This window comes from Rhineura floridana, chromosome 17 (genome assembly GCF_030035675.1).
Source record: "Rhineura floridana isolate rRhiFlo1 chromosome 17, rRhiFlo1.hap2, whole genome shotgun sequence".
NCBI classification, from domain to species: domain Eukaryota; kingdom Metazoa; phylum Chordata; class Lepidosauria; order Squamata; family Rhineuridae; genus Rhineura; species Rhineura floridana.
The window spans coordinates 23,699,965-23,723,456 of record NC_084496.1 but is presented as its reverse complement, the minus strand read 5'-3'; the positions used below and the strand labels follow the sequence as shown (position 1 = coordinate 23,723,456).

Here is a 23,492-nt window from a genome sequence, read left to right as displayed (position 1 = left end):
GCAGAGAGCCGAGCTGATGGAAGCTGTCAGAAGCAAGGAGGCAAAGAAAAGTGCCGTGCCGAAGGAGGCTGTCGGAAGCAAGCAGGATTACAAGCAGCAAAGGCTGAAGGCTTGTTATGCCTGTGGGGCTCGTGGACATCTTCAAAGAGACTGTGCAGTCAAGCGAAACTCCAGGGACGGAGGCTTGAAGCAGGGCAGTGTGAACTTTGTTTGTAAACAGAAGTCTCAAGATTTAGGACCTGTTGACTGGATTGTTGACAGCGGGGCGAGCCATATATTAATCAAAGACAGAAGTTTTGTTTTATACTTCAGAAAATGTGAAGGACTTTGTTTTACTAGCGGATGGATCGCAGAAGAATGTGGAGGCTCGAGGTCTGGTGAGATTTAATAAACTTGGAATAATGTCAGAATGTTTGTTTGTTCCAGAATTGGCTCATAACATATTGTCAGTCAGAAAACTGGTGAGTTGTGATTTTTCAGTATTGTTTCACAAAGACAAATGTTTTGTGCAGAGAAGAGGCAAAGTTGTCTGCCAGGGATTCATGACACAGGGGCAGTTTAAAATGACCATGGGTGTGAGGTGTGCTGATGCCTTGAGGTTAATGGAGCGGAAAGTGAATGACAATCAGGGCTGTAAACAGACTGCTGTTGTGACACCGTCAGCATTAACTATTCAGATGGAGCACGTGGAATGTGCGGAACCAACCTCATTTAATGAAATCAGGCTGATGCCTGAGGCAGAGCAAAATAAGTGGCAACAGGCCATGCAGGAAGAATTGAAAGCCATGGAACAGAATGGCACGTGGACATTAGTAAAGTTACCTATGGGGGAAAAGGCCATAGGTTCCAGATGGGTGTTTAAGAAGAAGAAAGCAAGTTCCGGGGAAGTACAGAGCATGTTTGGTTGCCAAGGGATTCACCCAGCAGCATGGGACAGATTATGATGCTGTTTTCGCCCCGGTTGTGAAACATGAGTCCATTCGTGTGCTGCTGAAGCTGGCAGCGATGCAGAACATGAGTGTAAATCACTACGATATAGGGACGGCATTCCTACATGGTGATTTAAAAGAGGAGATATATATGGAACTGCCTCCGGGTTCTGTGTCAAAGGAAGGGTTAGTGTGTAAACTGCATAAATCAATATATGGACTGCGGCAAAGTGCACGCTGCTGGAATGAGAAATTGCACAGAGTGTTGCAGGGAATGGGATTCCGCAGATGCAAGGCAGATCCATGCGTGTATGTAAAGAGTCAGGGGACGAAAACCTCGTTCTGTGCAGTTTACGTTGATGACATCATGTATATTTATCATGAGCAGCAAGAGGAACGGGAATTTAATGAGCAACTGGGCAGGCAGGTGGACACAAAGAATTTGGGGCCTGTCACACACTATTTAGGCACGGATATTGTGTGTGCAGAAGATGGAAGCATAACATTGAGTCAGGAAAGTAAAATAAATCAGATCATAGAAGAATGCAACATGACAGAATGCAATGTTGTGAAGACTCCCATGGTTGTGGCGTTCCAACAGAACGTGCAAGAGAGGCCTTGTACAGAACCTGAGAAGTACAGGCGCATAATAGGGAAATTGCAATATTTGGTGAAGGTGTCTCGCCCAGACATATGTAATGCAGTCAGCATTTTAAGCCGGAAGGTAGAGCATCCTTCAGAGGCTGACTGGCAAGGAATTAAAAGGGTAGTGCGTTATCTGAAAGGCACGAAGACAAAGAGTCTGGTTTTGTCAGGAGCAAAGACAGGAGGTCTTGAATGTTTTGTGGATGCAGATCATGCAGGGGAGCTGAGTAGTCGTAAGTCAACCTCTGGCACAGTTGTGATGTGGCACGGGTCATGCATTGACTGGAGCAGCAAGAAACAAAATGTGGTGGCCACCTCAAGTGCAGAAGCAGAGTATGTGGCTCTATCACAGGCCTGTAATGAGCTACAATGGTTCACAATGCTCATGCAGGAGATAGGCACTGATATGCAATTTCCGATTACTGTATATGAAGACAATCAGACCTGCATCAAGATAGCCACATCAGAAGCTCATAGCAAAAGAACAAAACATATTAGTGTCAGATACTTTCACGTAAGGGATTGTGTGCAGCAGGGGTTTGTTAACCTGACATTTTGTGACACTAACAACATGGTGGCTGACATAATGACCAAGCCTTTGTGTGAGGAGAAATTTGGCAAACTTGTGACAAGGCTTGGAATGAGTTGAAATTTGATTGAATAAAGTTCTAGTTAAATGTACAGAGATGTTCTGAAATATGATGCAATGTACTGAAATGTAAACTGTATTGCAAGGTGTATTGTAGAAATGTATTATTGTTATTGTAATGAATTACAGACGTGATGGGAAAAAGGGGGGATTGTTGACCATTGAACTATACTGTCACTGAGGGTTTTTTCCATCAAGTCTGAAAGTGTGGAAATCTATAGCTAAGAGAAGTTATGTCTTTGCCCAGTCTGGGAACGGAGAGTCAAGGCCGTTGTCATGGCAGCATCAAGATAGACTGGGAGAGTTCTAGCAGCTATCTGTGTTGAGCTGAGTCTTCTGTGTCATGTCTCTGAACTGAGAGCATCTCTCCTTGAAGGGGGGAGAACTTTACATGTAACTATCCTCTTAAGCCTTTAAGCCATCATGTCTTATTAATAAAAGACTCTTAACCTAATCTAATGCCTCTGTGAAGCTTCTTGCTCAACTTAACTCCAACGTAACGTATGCTGTTTCACGCAACAACGCACACACTTCAACATATGCCACCTTGGATTTCATGACGGAAGAAAGGTAGGATATGGAAATGTTAAGAAATTAAGTAAATAAGTAAAGCTCTCCATTGTCACCTAGCACAGGGAGAACAAGCTTTAATAAGAAAGCTGGATTAGCAATTATTTTTACCTGCAGGTCACTTTGAGGAGGGTGGAGGGCAAAGCCCCTCCTCCCAAAGCAGTCAGCTTAGCAAACCCCACATTTCCTCCCAGAATACATCAAACAGCTGGAGAAGGGAGCACCCCATCTCAGTGGTGCAAACCTCCCACCCCGCCTCTTCTGTTTCCTTGTTCTCTTCCTGAACACTTTGGAGACTGGACTACTGCAATATGTTATATGTGGAGCTGCCCTTGAAGACAATTCAGAAACGGCTACTGACACAGAATTCAGTGGCAAGTGTATTGACTGGGACCACAGAGTCTGAGCACGTGACACTTGTTCTGGCCCAACTGCACTGGCTGCCAGTTCATTTCCAGGCCCAATTCAAGGCGCCAGTTTAAACCTATAAAGCCTTATACAGCTCAGGACCCCAATACCTTACAGAATGCCTTTCCGGTGCCCCAAAGTCAGCATCAGAGACCCTTTTCTGCATGATCCCTTCAGCAGCTGCCCACAGGGTAGCACAAGGGGACAGGCCTTGTCAGCAGCGGCCCCCAAGCCTATGGAATGCTTGACATCTTTGGGCACCAGGTGAAGACGTTTCTCTTCTGCATTCTCTCTCTCTCTCTTTTGAGGGCTGTCTGTGGTGCTTAGACCTACTTTAGGGGATGGAAGCATTGTCTCGTGGCTTGATGACTTGGTGTTGTGCTTTGATCTTTTATCTTTTTTGGCCTTTCCTATATTGTATTGTGTATTTTACTAGTGTTTGTAAGTCACTTTGAGACACTTGCATAAAGCAGCTAAGAAGCACTATTATTATTACTATCATCAATAACAACAACAATCATTATCATTACTATCATAGCCAATAATAAAGTAATTGTTGCTGTCGTTGTTATTGCTATTATTATTTTGCAGCAAACAGTTCTGTCAGGAGAGTTTAAGGTCCGGGGGTGCACAACAAAGGCACTTTACCAACAGGGGCCCCAAAGGCAGCTGAGACGCCGGCAGCCGCTCCGGCAGAGACGAAATCCCGCTTCTCAGTGTCTCTCCGGAAGTATTCAAAGATCTGAAAGCAAGCAAAGCCCAGAATGGATTAGGACTTAGGATGAGAGTCTACACTCTAACACCAAAGGCCAGGGATGATGGGAGTTGTAGTTCAGCAACATCTGGAGGGCCAAAGGCTCTCCACGCCTGCTCTACACCCTGCAATCCCAAGGAATTCAAGCTTTCCCTCAAATGAATAAGATCACCCCTGAGCCTCTACTGCATACCGTACAGGATGCTGCTTTGGCCAAGACAGCCAGAACCACTACTGACATTGGTGAGGGAGGAGGGCAACTGCATCAAGCCCACTCCTGGTAGGGTTCCATCTACCATCAAATCAGCTGTTGAAAGAACTATGCATATTGTGGGAACAGCCCTGTCTTCTTGGCCCACGCCTTGTCACCTGCTCTGCTCGCAGATCTGAAGGGAGGCCTGCAGTTTTGGAGGGGTTGTTCTCTTAGACGAGACTTTGCGTAGACAGAACTATGTAACCGTCATAAGAACTGTAATGAGAGGAACTAGTGCCTGAGCTTGCTTTACCCATCCTCCCTCCTCACCCTTTTTTCCTTGCATGCTATATCTGTTTTTTAGATTGCATGCCTGAGGGCAGAGTCTATTTTATTACTCAGATTTTGTAACTGGGGAGGGAGGAGCCCTGATGGCTAAAATGTATATAAATACTTTTAAAGTAAATGCAAAAAAAGTTTAAGCCACAGCCAGTTGTAGGATCCTAGCTCTGGGGGAAAAAGCGAGTACACCCACCACTTGAATGAGTTGAGCATGGCCCAGTTTACCACCAAGAAGCTAACCTTGAAGTCTCTCTTTAAAGAAGTTGATCGTCCTTGAGAAATACCAGCTGCAATGACGGCCCCAGAGTGAATCATTGGCCCTTCCTGAAATCAAGAGAAGCAGACTTTAGAGGAAGGAAGGAAGGCGGTAGCTGGCTTGCAAGTGGGTAGTCTTGATTGCTCCTTCATGTGGTGCAGTGATGAGAGATGGAAAACCCAACTTTGAGAAGCCGCACTAGAGAAGCCCAAAATGCACAGCCCTTGCCTCTACCCCCAAACCATAAAGCAGAGGTGGAGACCTCAAGCTAGGGGCTGAATATGGCCCTCCAGGCTTCTCCAACCGGCCCTTGGGGCTCTTGTTATGCCACGCCCTCTCCCCAGGCCACACCCTCACTGGCCCCACACTCATCTTGAGAGCTTTTGTCTGGCTGGGATGTGGCCTGAAATTGTGATAAACCTGCTCCTGATTTTCCCTTCTCTTTATTTCTTAGGTTATATATGCATTCTGTGTTACAGCTGTACCTGAGGTAAGCAGGTTATAGCTTATGTTACGAGGCTTTGTATTTTATGGTTTCTTTCTTATTATAATTGTTTTAATTTTTCTGTATTGTACAGATATTAGGTTAGGGATCGACACGTGCTGTTTGTTATGTTCTATGTTGTAAACCACCCTGTGGTCTCTTGACAAAGGGTGGTATATAAATTTTAAAAATAAATAAATAAAGGCTTCATGCTTGCCTTGATGGAGGATAGTGAGATGTAGGTGGGTATCAAAACTTCTGGCATTTGTATGGCTAGGATCTACCATACTGTACAAAGGTTGAAATCACATCTATTGATTTGCCCACTTTTGCTTCTGGCTACACCCACCACCGGCATCTGGCCCCTGGAAGGTTCCTAATGAGAGAATATGACCCTCAGGCTAAAAAATGTTCCTCATCTCTGACACAAAGGCTTAGGAGAGGTCATATCACATGCTCCCTTATCCTCAGTGTACAGATTTGCCAGTTCATGTTTGCTTCCTCAAAACTAAAACAAGGTGAGCTGGGATTCCAACCTACACCCAGAACTTGACTGGCGCACACTAACTGCGTAACAGAGGGGCAGGGAAAACAGGGTCCGGCCAGTCTGCCGGATCCTGAGCTTCCCCCACCCCTCGCGCGCCACTTTGGCCCACCCACCTACCCCAGACAACACCCATCTGTCAATCACCTGATGTCTCCATGAAGGCAGGTGGCTTAAGTTCAAAGGATAAGATCAGGAGTGCATTCCCAATTCTTTCCTTCCCTCGCAGGCGTGGCTAAGATTCAGACCAAACCTGCGAAGGAAAAAATATTCCCTTGCAGGTGCAGCTTGAAATTGAACCATGTCTGCAACGGGAGATCCTTGCCACAAGCAGAGTTGTGCTGGGTGCCAAATGCAAAGCACTCTTGCAGCAGGGATGGGCTCCGCTCAGGTAAATTGGCCCACAGGCTGGAGGTTCCTTATGCCTAGTGCAAGACCCCAATAACACTGATTCTGGCCCATCTGCACTACACATCGAAAGCACCATCATACCACTTAAACCAAATGGTTTCACAATCAGTCTCTCTAAACCATGGAACGGTAAATCTGTGAGGGGAACAGGGGGTCTCCTCACAACTCTCAGCACTCTTCACAAACTACAGTTCCCAGGATTCTTAAAGTGGCGTAACAGTGCTTTAAATGTACAGCGGGGATGTGGCCTCTGACCACGGCAAAAAGGGCCTCCCTGAGGTGCAGCTTCTTTCCTTTCCACTGTCAAAGCTGCGAAACGTAATTTGTTTCAAAAAGTGAACTTCAGTATGAGTATGGGGTGGCAGCTGGCTATAAGTCAATGCAAACGCAAACAGGGAAGAGATGTTGGAAGGCACTTGGGAAATGGTTGCCAGGCAGAAACCTTCCCAGAATGCAATGCAAAATACCCAGAGGGCAGTATTGTTACATAGGAAAGATGGAAGCTGCTGCTTTTGGGGATGGGGGCATGGCGTGGTTCCTTTTCCCCCCTCTCCTTGTTACCTTTCCGACCGCCAGGCCTCCAACCACAGAGAAAATGACACCACAGACTTTAACCACCAGCGTCTGCAAGGAAAGGAGATTTAAAAAACACACATTCCAAGTTCCCAGTCTGAGCTGAAGTCAGGACTCATTTGCTCATTTCCCTCAGCCACAGCTGAGGTGACGCAAGACAGGATTCCATTTCTAATCTTCAATTCTAATCTTCAAGGGCGTCAACAGAAACATTTACGCACCGAACACACACATAGGCACTGATTCCAAAGGAAGTGAACTAATCTACTCCTTAGCGCCATCTGTACCACACATGTAAAGCAGTATCGTAGCACTTTAAACAGTTGTGGCTTCCCCCTAAGAACCCTGGGAACTGTAGTTTGTCAGGGGTGTCGAGAGGGGTTAGGAGACCCCTATTCCCCTCACAGAGCTATAGTTCTCAGAGTACCCTGGAAAGAGGGGTTGACTGTTAAATCAGTCTGAAAACTGTAGCTCTGTGAGGGGAATAAGGGTCTCCCAATAACGCTCAGCACCTTTTACATACTACAGTTCCCAGGATTCTTGGGGGGAAGCCATGACTGTTTAAAGTCCTACGGTACTCCTTTAATTGTATAGTGGAGATGGGCCCTAAGGCAGCTTCCCCTGTTCCTATGAACTGGTAGTTAAATTTTACTTCAGCACTAGTAATGGGTCAGCATCCTCTACCAGACCTGGGGGGAGCAGGCTAGCTTTAGGGTGTGAGGCATGCCATGTAGGCTATACCGCTGTGCTCTCCAACAAGGGCCGTAACTCTACAGCAGAGGATCTGCTTTGCGTGTAGAAGGTCCCAGGTTCAATCCCCGGCATCTCCAGGTACAGCTGGGAATGTCCCCTGTGTGCAACCCTAGAGAAGGGCTACAAGAGACCACTGCCGCAGTTGGCCTAATAGTAGGACTGGCCCAGGGCCTTTCTCCAGGTGCCCTCACCACCAGAGCCTTCTTGGGAGTGGCACCCCATTTACAGAATGCTTTCTTTCACCACAAATGTTCTAGCTAAGGGACAACTTTTCCCAATAAAAGCCACAGGCAGAACAGGGGAGGAGAAGGAAACTCTGAAAACTCCCGCGTACAACCTGCCCGCCCTCCCTCTCTTACCTTCAACCGGACCACATGCGGGATCTTGACTCCATTGAGGTAACACTTGATCTGAGGTATTCCGCTGCCAGCTGCCACAGGCTACCAAAAAAAAAAAAGTTTGCTTGGATATGTTTCTGCCATTCAGACAGTTCAGTGACTGGGAATCCACTTCTCGCTATCCTCCAAAAACAAAAAAGTACAGGAGCCAGTGCGGTGTAGTAGTTAGAGAGCTGAGCTAGGACCTGAGAGACCTGGGTTCGAATCCCCACTCAGTTTATGAAGCTCACTGAGGCTTGCCTTTGAGCCAGAGCTTAGAAAAGTTACTTTTTTGAACTACAAGTCCCATCAGCCCCAGCCAGCATGGCCACTGGGTAGCCAGCACTTTATAGTTCAAAAAAGTAACTTTTCCAAGCTCTGGAGTAGACATGTCTAGAACTGTCCTGTGAATTGCTCTCATTGAAATCAATGAGGCCTCAAAGTATTTGAATTCCCCCCCAACCCTCCAGAGCAGATTTGGGGATAGTGCTTGGGGAAGGAGAGGGGGTGGAGAATCCCGTTGCACTAGCACCAATGCCACTTTTTAGTTGAATACTGTCCACAGTATGGTGTGGTGGTTAGTGTGTTGGACTAGGACTTGGGTTCAAATCCGCACTCCGCTATAAAGCTCACTGGGTGGTCTTCAGCCAGTCACGTTCTCTCGGCCTACCCCACAGGGTTGTTGCAAGACTGAGATGGGGAGTGTTGAGCTCCTTGGAGGAAAGCCAATAGATAAACGTAATATCAATAGGAAACATTGCCACTCGCAAAGCCAGGCCCGATCCCCATACGTTACAAAATGGTGGTGTGGGAGTGAGACCCAGACAGACGTCTTACCTCAACAAAAGCAACGATGATGGACCCAACCATCACAATACTCGCATTCAGGGTGGCCCAGAGCAGCAGAGAGAAGGATAAACCACCTGTCTCTGTGAATTTGTCAATATCTGGGAAAAGGAGGTTAAAAGGGAAAAAACAGTATCTGGGTATAGATTTTGGTTTTTTTGGAGATGGAGTGTCAGACCATAGGGGGGAATTACGTCTATCACCTACATCAGCCTTTGCCAACCTCGTGCCCTCCACATGTTATGAATGCCAACTCCCATCAGCCCCATGCCAGCTGGGGTTGATGGGCATTGTAGTCCAGAGCGTCTGGAGGACACCAGCTGGGCAAAGGCTGATCTACATTTTCTTCCTCTTCCTCCATTCTTCCCCTTGTGTCCTCTTCTAGATTGTTAAGCCCCTGAGGGCAAGGGCCTGTCATATGTACACAGGAAAAGGCTTTATACTGAGTCAGATCATTATCTAGCTCACTCCTGTCTACTCTGACTGGCAGCAGCTCTCCAAGGTTTTTCCCCAGTCCCACTGCAGACGCCGGGGATCAAACCTGAGGCCTTCTGCATGCAAAAACAGGTGCTCTACCGGTGAGTTATGGTCCTTCCCCTAAACTTAAAGTTTCAGTCCTTGTGGTTCTAAATAAAGGGATGCATTAAATAAGAGCATAGGGAGTTGTCCTGTATTGAATCAGATCATCAGTCCATCTACACCAATTGGCAGTGGCTCTCCAGAGTTTCAGACAGGGAATCTTTCCAAGCCCTAACTGGAGATGCCAGCGATTGAACCTGGGATCTTCTGCATGCAGAGAAGCTCTACCACTGAGTTACCACCTGGTGATGCCGTCGTTTTATTTTCCGTTTCGTGCATGTGGCTACACATCGGGAAAAGGGGGTGGAATGAAAAACAAAGGGGAGAAGGGGGGAACCTGAACCCCCCCAAAACCAGAAAACAAAACTATCCCCCCCTTCTCCAAATCTTCAGGAAGACTACAGTTCCCATGATTCTTTGTAGGCCGCCATGATTGTTTAAAGTGGTACAAAGAGTGCTTTAAATGTACCATGCAGATGAGGCCTTGCAGACGTTCCATTGCACTTAAAGGAAAATACCTGTGGGGGGGGGATCATGTCTGCCCCCATTTGAAAATTGGTCCTGTCCCCATGTAGAACTGGGAGAGACCAGATTTCCTGTCTATCCCTAGTTGGAGGGCAGTTCTATGTATGCCACACAAGCTGCCCTGCTAAGCTAGTCAGGTGCTACTGTCAGGTGTGGTAGAGGACCCTGTTCTGCCAGTGGTGTTGAAAACAAGGCTCAACAGCCACTCTGTTTGGCTTCTGCGCATGGAATGGGCAGGGATCCCTCTCGCCCTTCGCCCCAGGCAACAAAATGTCAGGGGCAAGCCCTGCACCCAAAGGATACTGCCCTTCACCACTTTGTACTTCAGCCCAGCAAAGAACTCCACCACAATGTCAATGAAGCAAGCGACAAGGCCGGTGAGGATCCCAATCATGGCACAGATGACCCAGCGCTGAATCTCTACTGTCCGGAATGCCTGCGTGTGAAGACGTAGCCGTTACAGAGGGTTCCTCTTTTAAGTATACGCGATAGGTCGCTTCTGATTCATTTCATTCAATTCAGGAGCGGCCCAATGAAAATTCTCTTAGGCAACAGATTATTTATTGTTTTTCTTTGCTTGTAGGCATTTGACAGATGTTGATGTTGTTGGATAATATGTTCTGCTGCTGAAGTTCTCTCTCTCTCTTTTACTGGGTCTATTTCTAGGGATTTGCGTGTGGTTTTTATTGCAAAGTATGGCTCTTTTTCTGATTTTATGTTGTACTTTGTTTTTAAGATTCCGTCTGTTGCTTAGAGACTCTTTACGTAGCAAATGTTTAATAAATTTAATGTTTGTCATATGCAGAGTAGATCCATTGACGTTAATGCACATGACTAATTTAGGTACATTATTTTGAAGGGGCCCACTCTGAAACAGAACTTTGCTGGATGCAGCCTTGCATTGTTGTTTTCAATCCGAAGCATCCAACAGATTGAGGATAACACAATATAAAACCTTTACAAAGAGAGAGAGGCAAATCTGTCAGTTTTAGGTTCTCTCCGTTGCTCATTTTTCCAATCTTAAATTCAGTTCTTTACATTTCCACATCAGTTTGCCATTTTTTTTTAAAAAAAAAAGTCCTCTTCAAAATCATCACCATTTTAGTGCAAACATATACATCTTAGTATGCATACATACTACACAATAACAATAGATGAGGTTCCATCGTATTTTTAACCTGAGGTCCTATGGATCAAAAGGGGGTATTATAAACATATAAAAGACACCCACAAAAAATAATGTGGGGGGGAGGGACACACAACTGGATCTGACATCTTGCAGGAGTGGGAGGAGCCCTGCAGGGATCCCTCAACCCTGGAGGCAGTAAAGATGGACTGACCGTATGGTTGTTTCTCTTCTCTTCTTCCAAGAACAGCTGGTTCTCACAGTTGTCATAGTCCAAACTCTGCAAAAAGAAGGGAAGTCAGAAATGGAAAACAGGACGTCGGGGGATACCCCCTGCTAGGGTAAGGCTCTCTTTGCCTAACTAGAAGCAGGCATTTTCCAGGATTGCACCATTCCACCAATGTCCTCATGCGGCCTTGCAATCAAGCAGCATCCTCCTGATCACCACAGGTGCCAAGGAAGGTAATGGAGGCAAGTCAGCGGAATGGCAGAGGGACAGGGTGTTCCATCCCTCCCTAGTAGGCTGCCAGAGGATGGAGGCCCCTTCCCCCTTGTCCAGCATAGAAAAACAGTCAGCTGGTAGAGGATTTTATTATTTTGATCAGTTGGTTGGTGTTTTAAATGGGCTATTATTTATTTATCAAGATTTATATACTGCTTAATCAATTAAAAAAAAATCCTAAGCGGTTCACATAAAGCGCTATAAAATATTCATATAAGATCAACGTTTAAAACCAGTTACCATCCCACCGGTGCCCTTGTGTAGCCTTGTAGTCAAGTACTACTCGCCTGATTACCACAGGCGACAAGGAGTTCTGTGCAGGCGAGTCAGCAGACTGGTCAAGGAGAGATGAGCTTATCTATTGTGTTGTCAGATTATACTCTATTAGCGATTGTATTTTATGTTTTGGTAACCTGCCCTGGGACCTTTGGAGATCAATAACTATGCTATATCAGGGACAGGAAACCAGTGGCCTTCCAGATGTTCACAGAATCATAGAATCATGTTCTTGGACTACACCTCCCATCAACCCTGACCACTGGCTGTACTGGCTCAGGCTGATGGGAGTTAGAGTCAACCAGCATCTGGAGGACCACAGGTTCCCCATTGCTCATTTAGAATGTTCATCAAAAGGCAGGGGACCTGTGGCCAGATATTCCTGGACAACCACTCCCATCATCCCAAGCTATAAGCCATGCCAGCTGGGGCTGATTATTATTATTATTATTTATTAGATTTATCAGTCACTTGTTACCAGATGGTATCCAAGCAACTTACAGCACTGTTAAAAACAAAGTAAATATACCATACAATAAAAACAAATATTAAACAATAACAACCACCCCAATGCAGCCACAGAAAGCTTTGGCAGCATACTAACAACATCATCATTTCGGTATATCAAATGCCTGGGGAAAAAGATAAGTCTTTACCAGGCACCAAAAAGATGTCAGTGATGGCACCAGGCAGACCTCACTGGGGAGAGCGTTCCAGAGACGGGAAGCCGTAACTGAAGAGGCCCTCTCCATGGTCAGAGCCTCCCTCAGAGGGGGCACCTGGAGAAGGGCCTCAGAAGAAGATGTGGGTAGGTTCATATCAGCAGAGGCGTTCCAGAAGATATCGGAGTCCTGAGCCGCAAAGAGCTTTATAGGTCAAAACCAGAGCTTTGAATTGGGCTCGGAAGCATACAGGAGCTGATGAGCTGGAGGGCAACTTGTTGCAAAATAAACCAGGGGGACTGAGCATTCCGTCCCTCCTCTGCCAGCAAAATGTTTTGCAGACTCAGTAACCTTGTCTGGGTTTATTACTTTGCAGGCTGCCTCCGCAGACCACGATCTGCTTTCGCTTCCACCATCACAACCCACACACAAGCTCCTTGCCAGTAAGAAAGTTAAGCTGGACACCCACCTCGTACTTCAGAGAGAGGAGCTTCTCACTGTGAGGAATCTCGTTGGGGAGCGCCCGAGGCACATCCATTTCCTGCAAGGCACAATTGTGACGGGTTATTAACGCTGCCTATCAAACCAGGTTTCAGGCCTCGGTGGGCAGCCTTCCCCAACCTGGCACCCTCCAGACACTCTGGGGCTGAGAAGGTGTAGTCTGGAGGGCACCAGGTTGGGAGAGACTACTTTATCAGCTGATTGGAGCAGCAGGACAGGTAGGCCCAGGGCCCAATGTGGCCCTCCAAGCCTCTCTGTAAAATCCTCAGGACACTACTCAGGCCACACAATTCATTGATCCTGCTTTGTGCCCTGAATGGTTTTGCCTGGCTGGAACAAATCCTTGGACTGGGAACAGAGGAAGCTGAGGAACAGTGAGTCAGACCATTGGTCCACCTAACTCAGTATTGCCCACACGGACTGGCAGCAGCTCTCTGGGGTTTCAGGCAGGGAGTCTCTCTCAGTCCTACCTGGAGATGCCATCAGGGATCGAACCTTGCAAAGCAGATGCTCGACCCCTGAGCTACGCCCCTTCCCTGTAATTCTGGAAATGCCTCTTGCTTGCCCAGATGGAGGACTGGGTGTGAGTCTGCGTAGAAAGTAGCCTACTATACAGAGGTAATATTTACATTTGTTGCCCCACCCACCACTGGAATGCGGCCCTCGGAACATTACCCAGAAGGGAATGCGGCCCTTGGGCTGCAAAGAAGTTCTCCATCCCTCAGCTAGAGGGTGGCCAAAATGTTCCCCCTCTCCCCGAGTTGCCACACACCCTAATGGTGCTATTTAAGAAGAGCCTCTTGCCTCCCATTCTGCAGTGCTCACTTACCGGTTCCTGGTCATCGTCCAGATCCACGTTGCTCATGCGTCCCAATCGCAAGGAAGACGAGGAAGGCGTGAGCTGAAGGGGCAAGAAACAGGCATGCCAGTAAGCCAGTCACAGGGGTAAGGTACCAAGCCTCATCCCTGGGCAGGAGAGGAGAGAAAAAGGCCTCTCCAGAAACATTCCCACTTCCGGGAGGCAAAACAAGCAGAGATACAGAAGGAGGAACTGGTGGGGGTGGAGATGGGGGGGTTACAGTAGCCCAGGTATGAGGAACCTTGGCACAGTCATAAACCAAAATGGAGACAACAGTCAAGAAACCAGAAGAAGGCTAGGACTGGGGAGGGCAGCTGTGAGAGAACTAGAAAAGGTCCTCAGATGCAAAGATGTATCACTGAACACTAAAGTCAGGATCCTTCAGACCATGGCATTTCCGATCTCTGTGTATGGATGTGAAAGTTGGACAGTGAAAAAAGCGGATAAGAGAAAAATCAACTCATTTGAAATGTGGCGTTGGAGAAGAGCTTTGTGCATACCATGGACTGCAAAAAAGATAAATAATTGGGTGTTAGAACAAATTAAACCACAACTATCACTAGAAGCTAAAATGATGAAACTGAGGTTATCATACTTTGGACACATAATGAGAAGACATGATTCACTAGAAAATACAATAATGGTGGGTAAAACAGAAGGGAGTAGAAAAAGAGGAAGGCCAAACAAGAGATGGATTGATTCCATCAAGGAAGCCACAGACCTGACCTTACAAGATCTGAACAGGGTGGTTCATGACAGATGCTCTTGGAGGTCACTGATTCATAGGGTCGCCATAAGTCGTAATCAACTTGAAGGCACATAACAACAACAACAAGGTGTGAGGAACCTTTGGCCCTCCAGATATTGCTGAACTACTTCTCCCATCATCCCTTGTCCACACTTGACAGGGGTTGATGGGAGTTGCAGTTCAGCAACATCTAGAGGGCCAAACGTTCCCCACACCTGCATTTGCCCATCCACTAGATTTACAAGGACAGCTAAGCACAGCGCCATGCAGACAATGTCGGTCCCCAACTAAGGATGGAAGGTTCTGTCCATTTCGGCTCTCTCCATTTCTCCTTTTTCTAATCTTAAATTTGGTTCTCCGTGTTTTTGCAGCAATCTGCGATTTATTTATTTTTGGGGGGAGGAATCCTCATGAACATTCTGCAGCATTTTAGCACTCGTTTCTCTTCATAAAGACGTTTCCGTAGGCAGTTTTGAGCAATGTACACATTTTTTTGCAAGGTTATTTTCACCAATATACTCATTTTGTGCATACTTTCCCCTTAATATATGCATTTTTATAAACACTGGTTGGCTGGAGAAATGCATAGCAAATTCAGGTAAGTGCGAATTTTGAAGGACGGCTGTGTTCCGGTTCTCATGTTGTTTTGGTAAGTACGAATTTCATAAATTCGGCTTTAAATGCGACCTGAATCAAATTTCTGCCCCACCTCCCATCATCCCTGACCATTGGCCATGATGGCTGGGGGCTGATGGGAGTTGTAGTCCAACATCTGGGCAGCACCCTCTTGGCTGCCCTTGTACTACGACTTCTGGCAGAGGTGATGTGAATCCCGGCACGCTCTGCTCTCTCCTCCCCACGTTCCCACAGTTACGGCTTTGTGCTAGAAAAGAGGACAAGCAACACCAATGAAGAGAGGCCGAATTAGAGCCCCGGAGAAGCTCCTGAACCAAGAGGGAAGGATCACTTCCTCATTCATTCATAATGAATGACAAAGCTGCATCTTCAGGGCACCTCCGTTCACAAGATGCTGGAGCACTTCCTTTTGGTCACTCGCCACCCATAGTTAAGCTGCTCAGTTGTTAATGTTTGCCTGCAAGGCCTGTCTTTGGATATTGCCACCTTAAAAGGTTAGATGGGTGCCAACCCAAGGAAGGGCCTTTTCTGTGGTGACACCACATCTGTGGAACAAACTCGCCACAGGGAGGCTTATCTGATGTGAAATGTTATGCCCCAAGGTGCTCGGTAAATGCTCCTTTTAAAAATAATTACCTAGCATTTTTACTGTTGAGATTGGTTTTATTCTGCAGATCTTTTTTCAGATCTTTGGGAATAGATCCAATGTTAGTCTGACTAAGTGTAAAATTTAATAAGATATGACCAATTTATGTCCATTAATTTCAGTGGATATATATATTGGGATATATATATATATAAATGTTTGAGGAACTTAATAATTGTAATTCAGAGAATTCCTCTGTTTACGCAACAAAAGCAAGTCCACATAACTATCTATGCCAGCCTTCACCAATTCAGTGCCATCCAGATGCTTCGGACTACAGCTTCCATCAGTCCCATGCTGGCTAGGGCTGATGGGAGTTGTAGTCCAAAGCATCTGGAGGGCACCAAATTGGCGAAGGCTGGATCTACACGTACACAGGTTGCATAATGGCAAGAGGTGGCATCAGCAAGTCACAGCTTGCTAGACTGAAAGGACATAGTTGGAATAAGGTGCGCCGAAACTGCCATTTCCTGCCACTCAATTCACTACTAGGTAAAAATGAATTTGGAAAAAATAAAAATCCATTGTTAGTTGATAACTACTGGGAAGAGGAGTCACTCCCCACAACAGCAGATCTCCTCGAAAACAACAGCTTTAAGGGGCCACAACCCATCACACTTCCCAGGATCTGTTTATTTACACACACACAGCATTTCACATTTCTGAGGTCACATCCACACCATACATTTAATGTACATTTAAAGAACATGCCTTCTGCCAAACAATCCTGGGAACTGTAGCTGATTAAGCGTGCTGGGAATTGTAGCTTGGAGAGGGGTAACCTACAGTTACCAGGATCCTTTGGCGGAAGCAATGGGCTTCAAATGGGCTGTGTGGATGTGACATGAGTCAAACTTGCAGCCCAAAAAGGATGAACTTGGTTCCCAGTTCCTTTCATAGCTACATAAGCAGCCAGAATGAAACTCGAGCAACAGCAAAGCTTTGGCCAAAGAGAACAATGGCACATCTGGAAGGAGACAGTCTCCTGGTCTTGGAAGTGTACAATTTGGGGGGAGCCCAAAAGTTCAGTTTTGGGTACAGAGACATGTGTTCATCAGTTCCATATTTAAGCCACCCAATATCCAGGCCTGAGAGCAATTCATCTCAAACTCTAATTTATTAAGTGGGCTGGCAGGGTGCCGAACAAGCAAAATGAAATGCAAGCTGGTAACACCAAGGAGGTCTAAAGCAGCATTCTTCAACCAGACTTTTTATTATACATTTCTTGATCTGTTTTGATGCTGGACTTTTGGTTTTCAAATGTGATCACCTGAGGCTTCAGAGGAGGGTTGTAGCTCTGGCTAGCTCACTTGGGGGAACAGGCAATTCTTGAAAGATGTCCTGTCATATCAAACAGTTTGCCTGTTGAGGGGGGCCATTTTCATTTCATTCATTCATTCATTCATTCATACACTCATTCATTCATTCAAAAATATTTATATGCTGCTTTTCCTGGAAAGCCTGTCCAAAGTGGTTTACAACAATGAAAAAACTACAAGTATAAAAATTGTTGCTTCAAAAATGAAAATATCACTGAATAAAACAGATTCAGAACTCCGAGAACACAGAAATACATTTATTATAAATTTCCTCTGTCAGTGTAAGGCATACAGAGCCTGACTGTTGGGATGTGACATTCCAGAACATAATGGGACACTTTGACTCCAGTGTGGGTTGGGGGATGCGTTATGCCCAGAAAAAAATCACAGTGCACAGGTTTCAAATATTCTACCACACTGCTGCTGGCTTGACCTCATGACACTCTGAAAGAGCAGGGTCAACTGCTTTGAATTCAGAGCAAGAATGGAAATGATAAAAAAAGATTGTTGAGTGTAAATGCTCCATGTTTGTACTATCAACATTTTGGGGAAGCTGCAAGCAGCTCCTTCAGAACTCTGCATGAGTTGAGATATATGATGGTTATTAGAACTCGCGAGAGAGAACTCCCTAGCTGAGAGGTTGCAAGGGGAAATTGCCCTCTCCCCTTTTGCATGAAGTTTACATAGTGAGCTTGCTTCACTATGCAAGCCCCACAGTTCAGTTGATTGTCAGATTTGGTGCCTTCCAGTTTTTGATATTGTCATGTTTTTTTAAAAAAATCTTTAGCTCTAATGAATCCAAAGGAAACTCTGATGATATGACACTGCCATGCCACCCAGCAGCTGAGAAACCAGAAGGCAAAGCAAAATCTTCACATCTATTTATTTATTTATTGCATTGCATTGCATGCCTTGGTTACATCCCGCTTAGACTACTGTAACGCGCTCTACGTGGGGCTGCCTTTGAAGACTGTTCGGAAACTTAAATTGGTACAAAGAGCTGCAGCCAGAGTGCTAACCGGGGCTGGTTACAAGGACCATACAACCCCCTTTTTACAACAGCTCCACTGGCTGCCAATTTGTTTCCGGTCACAATTCAAAGTGCTGGTTTTGACCTACAAAGCCCTATACGGCTCAGGTCCAGGTTATTTGACAGATCGTATCTCCCTACTTGAATCTGTCCGGGATTTGAGATCTTCAGGTGGGGCCCTTCTTGTGCTCCCCACACCTTCGCAAGTACATATGACGCGGACACGAGACAGGGCCTTTTCGGTGGCCGCCCCTAGGTTATGGAATTCCCTTCCGAGTGAGGTGCGATTAGCTCTCTCCTTGCCGTCCTTCCGGCGACAAGACTGTTTTATTTCAATGGGCATTTGGGATAGAGAACAACCAGGATTAAATGTCATAGGATTGGTGACTATATTATATGATTTTATTATTTTAAATATTTTAATATTTTATTATTCTAAATTGAGTTTTTCAATGTATGTTTTATGGTTTTAATTTTTCTCATAGTTTAATTCTTTTTTAATAATATGCTCTGTATGTTTTAATGGTGTTGTTTTTAGTTGTAAGCCGCTCTGAGTCCTACTGGAAACAGGGCGGGGTAGAAATAAAGTTTATTATTATTATAATTATTTATATACCGCCCCATAGCTGAAGCTCTCTGGGTGGTTTATAACAATTAAGAACATTAAAAACAAGTATACAAATTTAAAACCATACCAAATTAAAACCCACATCTACTGAGTTTTAAGGCAGATGCAGCTAAGACAGGTACCAACAATGTCAACTTTTCCTCTCTTATAAAAACATCTTTGTTTTCACAGTGGCCAGCCAGATGCGCATGGGAAGCCTGCAAGCAGGACTTGAGTGCAAGAGCACTCTCCCCTCCTGCAGTTTCCAGCAACTGGTATTTGGAAATACGTGGAGGCAGAGCATAGCCATTGCGGCTAGCAGCCACTGAAAGCCTTATCTCCAATGTATTTGTTTTTTCCTCTTTTAAAGCCACCCAAGTTGGTGGCCATCACTGCCTCTTGTGGGAGCAAATTCCATATTTTAACTATGCACTGCATGAAGAAGAACTTTCTTTTGCTTGGCTCAGTAGTGTAGTGGCAAATTCAGAAGTGTAGGGTCCCTTCATGTTAGTCACAGCCATTGCTCCCCCCTTTTTTGCTGTGGGATTGAGAATGAGATCCTTGTTAATGCCTTCTCCCACAACAGCAGCCATCCCTCGGAGTTAATCAGCATAAAAGAGGAGAGGGTTGCTACTGACAAGAGTCTTCTCAGTAGCTGACTTACCTCCTTTCACTCTAATTGGCTCCAATCAGCAGGAAAGAACAAAGAAGCATGTTAGAAGATTCTTCTCAACGGCTACTACACTCCCCTTTTATGCTGATTGTCTAGTAGGATGCTGGAGACATAGGGCCCTGCTCCCCAAAAGGATAGGGGTCTAAGACCCCTTGACACCCTGGACGACTACACCTCTGTTCTGAATCTTCCAACATTCAGCTTAATTGAATGTCCACAAGTTCTAGTGTTATGAAAGAGGGATAAAAGCTTTTCTCTGTCCACTTTCTCCAGCAACGCATAATTTTATATACTTCCATCACATCACTTCTCATTCATCTCTTCTCTAAACTAAAAAGCCCCAAATGCTGCAACCTTTCCTCACAGGGCAGTCGCTCCATCCCCTTGATCCTTTTCAAGAGACATTGCCTTGGCATTAACACTTTTAAGTGGCCCCAACTCAGTGGCAGAACACCTCTTTCGCATATAGATGGCAAGCCTTGGCACCTCCAGTTTAAAAGGGCCAAGTGTTGGGGGGGGAACCCTCCCTCAGACCCTGGGAAGCCACTGCCGCTCAGGAGCAGACCAGGTGCAAGCCATGATGCAAAATCCAACAATCAGCTAATCATCAGCACTGTGCCCAGGGCTTTGCCAGCGCCACCTATCAGCTGATTGCTGCTGCCTGCAAGTCCCCTTTGGCCCAGCTATGTTCACGTGCCCCACAAGTGATGTCATATCAGGTGGAGGGCAGGTGGGTGTTGCTTGGCCAAAATGGCCTTGCGGGCCAAATAAGGAGCACTGACGGGCCTAATTAGGTCCACAGGTCAGAGGTTCTCTGCCCTGGCATAAACTGAACAGTGGAGGCACTGAGCCACTAGACTGGGTCTGCCCTCAGCCACCCCTATTCCCACCTGCCTGCCTTCCAGCTTCCAGCCAATCCAGGGGGTTGCTCTGGTTGTCTGCTTCCTTCTCCTCACTCTCAGGGTTGCCCTTGTACAACTCAGCAGTGAGAAAGACGGAGGCAAACCTAGACTGAGTTGGCGCTACCTGTCATTGGCTCCGGCTCCACCTCTCGTTGGGCTCCCTGCCTTCCGCCCCACCAGTCTCAATGGGTAACAGCCAGCACTGAAACCGACGAGAGGCTCAGATGCATGGATGCCAGCTCAGGTGCCACAGGCTGCACCCATGCGTTGCCAGCATAGGAGAAGCAAGCCGTACCAATGGAAGCAGCAGATTCACAAGCAGGATCCACCTTCTCCTGCACAAACTTATAATCACCCTCAGAGGCGCTTCTCCAAGCTCCCCTCACTTTCTGGATTGAGGTGGATCTGGATTTAGCTACATCTGCTTTGCTTTGGAACGGGACTGACTCCAATGGATTGATTATTTATTATTTGCCCAGGCCTTTTACTGTAACGATGCAAAGACCTTTCCTGTATAATCACCTGCTGAGCTCTAACTGGGGTAATCTAAATACAATATATACCAGGTCAGCCTGGCAGACCTTCACCCACACAGAAAACTATTTTGCCAGACGTCTGTATCCAACATGTAATGAAATCCTCCCCCCTTACCTCTAGGCAGGATGAGACAGAACAAACAAGCTACAAAAGGGTACTTGTTGGCATGGGCTATGAACATAAGAAACAGCCTTGCTGGATCAGGCCAAAGGCCCATCTAGGCCACCTTCTGGTTCTTACAGTGGCCCACTATGGGAAGCCTTGAAAGCAGAACCTGAACACAACAGCACTCTCCACGCTAGAGACAGACCCCTTGCTGGTGCCTCCAATGAGATTCCATGCTCATTCATTTGCATCCTTGGCCATCAGGGCTCATCCATGCACGGCTGGTCTCCTGTCCTCCTCCATTCTGTCCCTAGCCTGCCCCACTAGTTATCCCATTACCACCTGCACTGGGGTGTGCATGCAAGCACACATGTATCACCCCACCACCAGCCAGGCAACCAGACAGAGTAATGAAGGTGCACATCCCACCCACCAGGAACAAGTGGCTAGTCCTTAATGAGAAAGGGACATTACCTAGTTCAATCCTGCCTAGCATCTTCTCACCGAGTAGCCCTGCGGCAAATAATCCCAGAAAAGTGGCCTCCCCTTTCCCTGATAGGCACAGAGAAAGCACTTAGCACATGCTCAGGGCACTCTTTATGTCACATATTTCATATCTGAGCCAGGAGGTTGGGAGATGCATCCAGGGTCTAAACGCAGGTGCCAATGAAGCCCTAAGAGCAGCTGACATGTACAGCCTCTTTGTCATTCTGGAGGAAGCAGGAAGACAGACAGACAGACCCTTCAGCAAAGCCGGGTCAGCCAGAGGTCTCTTTAGCCAAGCATTCTGGCTCCAGTACCATCGGCCAGTCAGACCCACACACACACAGGCAGTTTAGACACAGCCTGTGAGGGGGATGACTTTTCTCCAGCTTTACCGTCGGAGAGAAGAGACTCTGGGGGTCAAAACCCCTGAAATAACTCTCCCACTCCATCTTCATTGGGGAAGGCACTTTGGACATACTCAGGCGCACTGCCCCCCCCCGCTTCACGTTTTCCAGGGTTAAAGCCCTGGCGCTAGCGGAACCCCGATCCTAGCAGCAGTAGACTTCCCCTGCCCATGGAGGCTCCACTCAGGGCTCACCTGACGGGGCACGGCAGCGGCGGCTCCGCCCGTGCCGTTAAGCAGCGGCGTGGTCTCCCCTTGGCCGTCCGGCTCTCCCTCCCGACCCGACCAGGACACCATCTTCGCCACATTCGCCATAGCCAAACCGGCCCGCCGAGACAGGAGGCCGGGGATGCCCAGCAAAGCAGCACAAGGCAGCGGTCATGTGACCTGTCTTTGCAAGCTGGTGGGGGCACGTGACGCACCATCCCTCCTTTCCGCAGCTTCATGGGAGTTGTAGTCCTGGCTGCCTCCTGGCTCATGGTTTTCCCCCGTGCTCTCGCTCCTGGGCACATTATTATTGTTGTTGTTTTGTTGCTGTTACTATTATTATCATCACTGTGTCACTTCATTTTTATTTTCACTTTTTGTGTTTATGATTTTAATAATTTTGGATTTAGGTTTTAAAATTTCGTTTAATTATTTTTCAGAGTTGTTTTAGGAACACAGGAAGCTGCCTTATACTGAGTCAGACTATTTGCCCATCTTGCTCAGTATTGTCTACACTGACTGGCAGCAGCTCTCCAGGGTTCCCTGCAAGGACCTCTCCCAGCCCTACCTGGAGATGCCACTGGGGATTGAATTTGGGACCTTCTGCATGAAAAGCAGATGCTCTGCCCCTGAGCTGTGGCCCTTTCCATTTACATCATATATATCTCCAGAACATGTCCAGAGCACATTCCCCAGTGCAGGAGAGGGAGGACTTGAAGACTAGGGAATTGTTGCAGGAGTTCCTAAGCCCCAGCATCTTTTCTCCTGGACATTTTTTACATATACTTTTGGAACAAAATAACAGCCCTGAAAGATATCAATTCCAACAATTATTTTATAGTTGTTTTTTTAAAATGTTTCGTATCAATGCTGGCTAGCCATCTGAATGACAACTTAGTATGATTCATTCTCATGTATGCTGGCAATGTGGTTGAGATTAGTTCTTGCTAATCTCTTAAATTGTCTATGTTAAGAATTCTAAAATTAGAGAATCCAACTGCACCCAGAACTCCTTTTCCCTTTTTAAAAAAGTAAGAAAATTTGGAAGATTTGATCCTGGATCTCCTGGATCCTGTGTGCTCTGGATCTATAAGTTGTAGTTTTCTTCCAGGTAAGAGCCTATAGGAGAGGGGTGGGGAACCTCAGGCCTGGGGGCCAAATGCAGCCCTCCAGGCCTCCCTGTTTGGCCCTTGGATCTCTCCCTAGGCCACGCCCCCCACTGGCCCTGCTTTGCACCCTCCTTGAGCATTTTTGGCTGCTTAGAATGTGTCCTTGAGTTCTGATCATGCCTCTTGCTTTCTTGGATGGATAGAGAGGGGTTTGTGAATATATATGTACTATGAAAAATGGAAATGGACTGCCTTCAAGTTGACCCCGACTTATGGCTACCCTATGAATAGGAATTTCATGGTAAGGGGTATTCAGAGGG

General features: G+C 46.5%; 1 protein-coding gene across 2 annotated transcripts in view; it reads right to left on the bottom strand.

The window, feature by feature from the left end:
* LOC133371761 (H(+)/Cl(-) exchange transporter 7-like) overlaps positions 1-22,257 on the bottom strand; it is a 52,977-nt gene extending 30,720 nt beyond the window's left edge. For both annotated transcript variants that reach the window (XM_061599513.1, XM_061599514.1), the window contains exons 1-10: positions 22,052-22,257; positions 13,735-13,806; positions 12,874-12,945; positions 11,179-11,244; positions 10,142-10,274; positions 8,726-8,835; positions 7,871-7,951; positions 6,747-6,809; positions 4,731-4,814; positions 3,850-3,943 (exon numbers count right to left, since the gene is read on the bottom strand). In XM_061599513.1, the coding sequence (XP_061455497.1) occupies positions 3,850-3,943; positions 4,731-4,814; positions 6,747-6,809; positions 7,871-7,951; positions 8,726-8,835; positions 10,142-10,274; positions 11,179-11,244; positions 12,874-12,945; positions 13,735-13,806; positions 22,052-22,171 (895 nt within the window). In that variant the 5' untranslated portion in view covers positions 22,172-22,257. The remainder of the gene's footprint in view (positions 1-3,849; positions 3,944-4,730; positions 4,815-6,746; positions 6,810-7,870; positions 7,952-8,725; positions 8,836-10,141; positions 10,275-11,178; positions 11,245-12,873; positions 12,946-13,734; positions 13,807-22,051) is intronic.
* Between the last annotated feature and the right edge of the window lie 1,235 nt (positions 22,258-23,492).